Consider the following 6,118-nt stretch of genomic DNA (forward strand, 5'->3'; position numbering starts at 1 on the left):
AACAACAGTGAACATTTAGAATATGATGCTTAATGCTGACATCTGATTTACAACAAAAGATGAGTACATTGGCCGTTTGGAATACCAGTGATAGTGTTTATTAGCAACAGCTATTGATCATTGCTTTCCCCAACCTTTGATCATCTCTTTAATCATTACCTGATTATGACCCATCCCTTATCACAGGTTCAGAATTCACTAAATTTAATTATCAGCATAATATCTGTTAACATTAAGGATATATTTGTGTGCTTGTATACAGTGCTTCAAAGCCTGTAGGAGAGCACATTAATATGAGTTTATCTCCAGCGGATGCCTAGCATGTGGCAGCTCACAGCCCACAGCTTCAAAGCGGTGCCATCATCCTGTCCGGCCCGGGAGCTCTCTGCACCGGAACAGTCCCTAATGAGAGGAAACACACACACACTATTACCTTTCAACATGCAAGTTATTCAACGTTTCAAGGCTTGTATTGTCATGTGAGCATATAGCTACACTGTAGTTATGACAATGCAAATCTAAGTTCACAGGCAACACAATAAAACAGATAAAATAGTACGTAGGTAAATCAAATATAATATCATAGGAACAGTGCAGAATAGTCTACAGTAATTGGAATATTGATGCAAACAGATGAATGCTTGTATTTTAGAGTTTTAAAAATGTGTGTAATTTAATCCTCCTCCATTGTGAGATAAAACAAAATCAATGATGCATGATAGCTTCTAGAATCTAGATCCATTCATGTGTGTCTTATGAATAAAGTCTCTGGTGGTCATTCAGTGCCTTATTAACTGCTGTAAAGGCTTTTAGTCTTAACTGTAATGTAGCTGATTAACATGTTTTTGCATCTTTTAAGAAGACTGTGTGTGGTGTGTGGTGTGTGCAGTAGTTCTGCAAACTCTCCTGCTGACACACAAGTCACGTCCTTTCTATCTCTTCTTCAATTGGGGCTAAATGTGTTAAAGGTCCCACGTCATGCTTTTCTGGTTATTACAATAGTGGAATGTGTAGGTCAAGACGCAGTTTGAAAGTTAGAGAAAATGAAAGGGGCAGCAGGTTCACATTTATGTCACAGAGACACACACACCCACCCACCCACCCACCCACCCACCCACCCACACACACACACACACACACACACACACACACACACACACACACACACACACACACACACACACACACACACACACACACACACACACACACACACACACACACACACACACACACACACACACACACACACACACACACACACACACACACACACACACACACACACACACACACACACACACACACACACACACACACACACACACACACACACACACACACACACACACACACACACACTAAACCAGCTGGTCAGCTAAATTGACCAGCCAGTAGATATTAGGCTGGAATGGTTGGCTGGTTTAGAGGGGTTTTGGTCAGGCTGGCTGGCTAAATTGCCAATACCAGTGTTGGCTCCGTTCATTCATCTTTACTGGTTATGACCCGTCCCCTTGTGTGTTATGTGGCTTTTTCTGCACGTAAACGATCTGCAGAGTCACAAACCCTCAAAGTACACCCTGTAGCGAGTAAAACTCTAACACAGAAAAGACATGTCTATGCTGCCCCAGAACGCCTTGTTGGAGATTTCTCTTTTTCCATTGTTTTCTTCTTGGGTATAGTGACGTATTTGGGTATAGTGGCTACGTCCGCGGAGCCGTTACGTTAAGTCCTCACACACACACACTCAATCTTTTCTCAGCTGAAGACCCGCCGATTTCTCCGCCTGAGACGGCGGGGCGCGGCGAGGCCAGCCAGGCTGCGGGTGTGTGTGTTTATTCGAGCTGGGTTTCGCTGTGTCTCACTGTTTCGCAGACGGCCACTGGTCTCACAGAGATGCTGTATGAGAAACCAATGTGAGTTTGGAAAATTGAACAATATAAATCTATTTTAGTAGACCTCAACAATGGAATTATGATCAGTAGAAATGGCCATGACATGGGACCTTTAAGCACAACTACAATTACCAACATTATGCACTATGAAACATCAGATTCTTTAAATGTGTAATGATGCTACCCGACATCGGATTTGACCTCTTAGGAGGCTTGTTGGTTTTGCTGATTTAAATTGATGTAACTGATGTATCGCTGCAGCTGTGTTGTCATTGCAGACTGACTTGTAGTATCCTCCAGTGAGCAGCTGGCTCTCAGGAGTGACGGCGCAGTAGATGCTGGTGTAGGCTCCCTCTGCCGGGGTCTTCAACAGGAATCCCATGGTCTTGGTTATGGCCACAAGAGGGCGCCCCAGGTGCCTCATTATTTCAGTGTTCACCATGCCAGGGTCCACAGAGTAAGCCATCACACCTAGAGCTGAGGCAAAAGAAGGTTTTTAGATACAGGATTTGTTTAAAATTAGTTGATGCCGATGGCAAACCCACAAAATACAATCAAAAAAGTGTTTTGGTCAACCTGAAATGAAGGAAACCCTTACGACAACCCATTAAAAGTCAAACACAAATGACAAATGTGAAGTATTTAAAGATAAATATCAGAATCTTGGTAAATAAATGCTAGGCTAAATATTTAATAAAGCCATCCTTCACTTGAAAGCATCTCTGTATAAATGATTAGATTATAAGTGAGACTGAGAAACAAGGTGTTATCTGTGGAGCGATGAAAGTTAGTTTTATTTTTACAAACAAGTTTCTCCATGCTATGTTTTTAGCCCGGAGCCGTTGTGGTTGAGGCATGAGACTCTCACACTGGAGAAAGATGCAGATCCATTTTTTACGCACAGGGAAGAAGACAGATAGGCACAGAACAGACATTAAGTCCGACATACATGTGCATAGTGCTGTCCTCTCTTACAGAAGCACACAGCCTACCCTCAGTCCTTTTGGCCAGCTCGCTGGTGAACAGCACGTTGGCCAGCTTGCTCTGAGCGTAGGCCCTGACCGGGTGGTAGGCTCTGTCTCCGCTCAGGTTATCAAACTGGATCTTGCCCATGGTGTGAGCTAGTGAGGACAAGTTGATGACCCGGGATGGGGCCGAGTGCTTCAGAAGGTCCAGTAACAGGAAGGTCAGGAAGAAATGACCTGAGTAGGGGGATCATGGGTAGAAGTAGAGAGAAAGAAGAAGAAATGAGACACAGAGAAGACAAAACGAAGCAACTTAATATGCAACGTTTAAATAAATACACAAAGGCTTTAGAGACACACAATGAACTTGTTAGTTAGCTATGGTTAGAATGCAAATTGTTCATTTCTAAAATGAAAATTAGAGTGGCTGCTGTCAGGGACCTATACCATTTTTGTTAGATTTGTTTTATCAATGAGAAGCTAGAATGTATCAAACATCCCCAGCATTCACTAAACAAAGGGACACCTCTTAAAAACTCCTACCTAGGTGATTGACTCCAAACTGCATCTCATACCCATCCACTGTGGTGGCGAACGGGCACATGGCCACGCCTGCATTGTTGATCAGGAAGTGAAGAGTCTTCTCATCTGGATCACAAAAGTTACCGGATTACTTTATGAAAAATGTATGCAGTATTCTGGAGTTCATGTGTGTGCATGCCACCTACTGTTGTAGATATTCTCAGCGAACAGGCAGATGGATTTGGTGTCGGCCAGGTCCAGTTGCCTGACCACGACCTTTGCCCCCTTCACCTCCCTCATGATGTCCCGAACCGCCTGCTCCCCCCTCGCCATGTCTCTGCACGCCAAAATCACCCGCGCACCTGCAGAGATGAACTCTCTTAATGTTGAATGAATGCATCCATTTATGTTGAAATCTGAACAAAGTAAGGTGGTTTTAAGCTCACTTTTAAAGGCAATATTTGTAATTCCAATGTATCTGCTGTTTTTTATTGAAACCAGTATTCGTTCCATAAGAAAGTTAGGTTTATTTATATAATTTAATTTGGACCTTGGAGCCACCTCATTATGTTTGATAATCTTGCATGATATCTTGCACACACAGAAAATCTAAATTGCACAGCCAAGATATTAATACAAACTGCCTATCATCATGATATTCATTTTATTTTGTTTACTTGCCTCTGCCAGCCAGGTCTTTGGCCGTCTCTTTGCCTATTCCAACGTTGGCCCCCGTCACTATAGCTGTCTTCCCTTCTAGACGCACATCTGAAGACCACTGAGGGATTAACTGAGACCTGAGGAGGGAGGAAATGAAGTAAACTAGATTAGAGAGGGAGATCTTGACCTCAAGCATCCGATTAAATCCAACTTGTACTGTCGATCGAATAACAAAAGGCTAGTGGAGGGAATAAATGATTGTTTATGTGACATAGCTTACAGTAACTTAATTACAAGGTGCCTGAGGTTTACCATTTGAGGCTAAACAGTGAATGCCAGACACAACAGTCATCATATCAAATTAAGTTAAAGGTCACTTTGCAATTTCCTTTGACATTTCAGCATCTGTCTAAACTGACCAAAGTCATCTCCAACCATCTTTTACCCAAATCCTGGTAAATACATTTAATTTGTGAATGATCATTTTCATACCTGAGCGCCTGCATTTTAGAAGTTGATGAGGACAAATGGAAAAATCTCCTAAAAAAGTGGGTCCTTGCTTTGAGGGTGTTGTGTCACGACTCCGGTTCAAGATGTGAAAGAGACTTTTAACTTCAGAGTGCGTTGGTGAATCAATACTCCTCTTTTAAAAGTCTGTTAATGTAACCAATCAATTTGGCAGGATTTAAAATACTGATATACAATTACTGGTGAGAGGTCACATGGCACAGGCTATATTTCAATAAACCCAAGTAACAGAGAACTGTTTGTATATTTAGTTACATATTTATAATGCTTACTATTAATAGTAGAATGACCCTGACCTTCCGATTGGTGTAATGTGTGATCTATTTTTCTGTTCCCCATAAACACATCTATTGAATGTCTCATTGGTGTGTCAGTGAAATTGCTTTTTAATTCTCTCTGGTGGTTGGGTTTTACCCATTTAAGCTCCTCTTATTTCCTGCATGCAAAATCAGCATCTGTGAAGTAACCAGAAACTGTATTCCCTGAAAGAAAAAGAAAAACACCACTTGGGAAATAAAACAAATCTTTTTTAAGTGTGCAGAAGAGTTCCTGCTGGTGAAACTGAAAACCTCGATCCACAGGTGAGCCGACTGTGATTTCAGCATTTCACCACTGTGGATTTTCTGGTGCTTTCCACAGGACGCTCTAAGCTATCACCTGGGTGTAAGTGAGGCTTTTAGCCTAATTTCTGATTTGGAATGACCATCATCACTCTTAATCTGATCCTCAAAAATTAGATCCCTCCACTCTTTCTTCAGGGTTGTTTTATTTCATCAGCATTTAAAGTTGTGTGTGCGCGGTGGAAAATGTTGTATTGTTGTACAAGTATGTTTCAATCGGACCACAAACCACGGGAGTAGGTTTCATTTTACCAAGGGTGGGGGGGGGGGGGGTACATGTTAAGTTTGGCTCTGGGGGTTTTCTTTTTGGGACATTTTGTACAATCAAGCATTTCATTTTTTTGCATCCTCTGGATTTTTTGTGGTCGAATTCAAGCCTACTTTTTGCGTCAATAAAGAGTGGAAATGTCTTTAACGTTTAAAATAAATAATTGTGTTTGACCGTTGGGAGGGGGGGATCACATTCACATTTGAGTTTATCAGACTATAATTAGTCAACAAAGGACCTGCTTTCAAACATTTGACAAGCTGAGCATGCCTTGTTTACTCCTGACAGTAGGTGGCGTTGTGTAGCAGCATGCAGAGGTTCAGGACTGCCTGTCTGTCTTCAGTGCAATGAGGGACTGTTTTCTCTCACAGGGAAGGGGGGGGGGCCTGGCAGCCAGGTCTCATGTAAACCATGTGAAAGCCAGTCATAACTTCCTGTTTTCACAAACAAGCATAAAATAAGCTGAGACAAAATACACACACACACACACACACACACACACACACACACACACACACACACACACACACACACACACACACACACACACACACACACACACACACACAGTTCTGCTGACCCAAACCAGGCCTAAACGAGTGCTGCCAGCCTCTCATGTGGTCTCTGTGTGATGCGGCCTCGCTGACTCGGTTTCCCCTC

The 6,118-nt window shown here is 42.4% G+C and overlaps 1 protein-coding gene across 1 annotated transcript; it reads right to left on the minus strand.

Annotated features, from left to right (window-relative positions):
• Positions 1–75: 75 nt before the first annotated feature.
• On the minus strand, positions 76–4,923 carry LOC307025983 (retinol dehydrogenase 11). Its single transcript, XM_079661021.1, has 7 exons — positions 4,535–4,923; positions 4,064–4,179; positions 3,589–3,744; positions 3,404–3,508; positions 2,888–3,097; positions 2,180–2,372; positions 76–402 (listed from the first exon to the last, which is right to left on the minus strand). Exons 1-7 carry the CDS (start codon positions 4,546–4,548, stop codon positions 300–302), a joined length of 897 nt encoding a protein of 298 aa, XP_079517147.1. The 5' UTR covers positions 4,549–4,923; the 3' UTR covers positions 76–299.
• Between the last annotated feature and the right edge of the window lie 1,195 nt (positions 4,924–6,118).

The sequence above is a fragment of the Notothenia rossii genome, assembly GCF_949606895.1.
Source record: "Notothenia rossii genome assembly, chromosome: 12".
Taxonomy (NCBI): domain Eukaryota; kingdom Metazoa; phylum Chordata; class Actinopteri; order Perciformes; family Nototheniidae; genus Notothenia; species Notothenia rossii.

Excerpts from the sequence above, each read along its gene's own strand:
- LOC307025983 (XM_079661021.1), bottom strand. Across the intron at positions 3,745-4,063 it reads CAAAGACCTGGCTGGCAGAG|GTGCGCGGGTGATTTTGGCG; the intron begins GCAAGTAAACAA and ends TCATCTCTGCAG. Across the intron at positions 3,098-3,403 it reads GTTTGGAGTCAATCACCTAG|GTCATTTCTTCCTGACCTTC; the intron begins GTAGGAGTTTTT and ends CCCCCTACTCAG.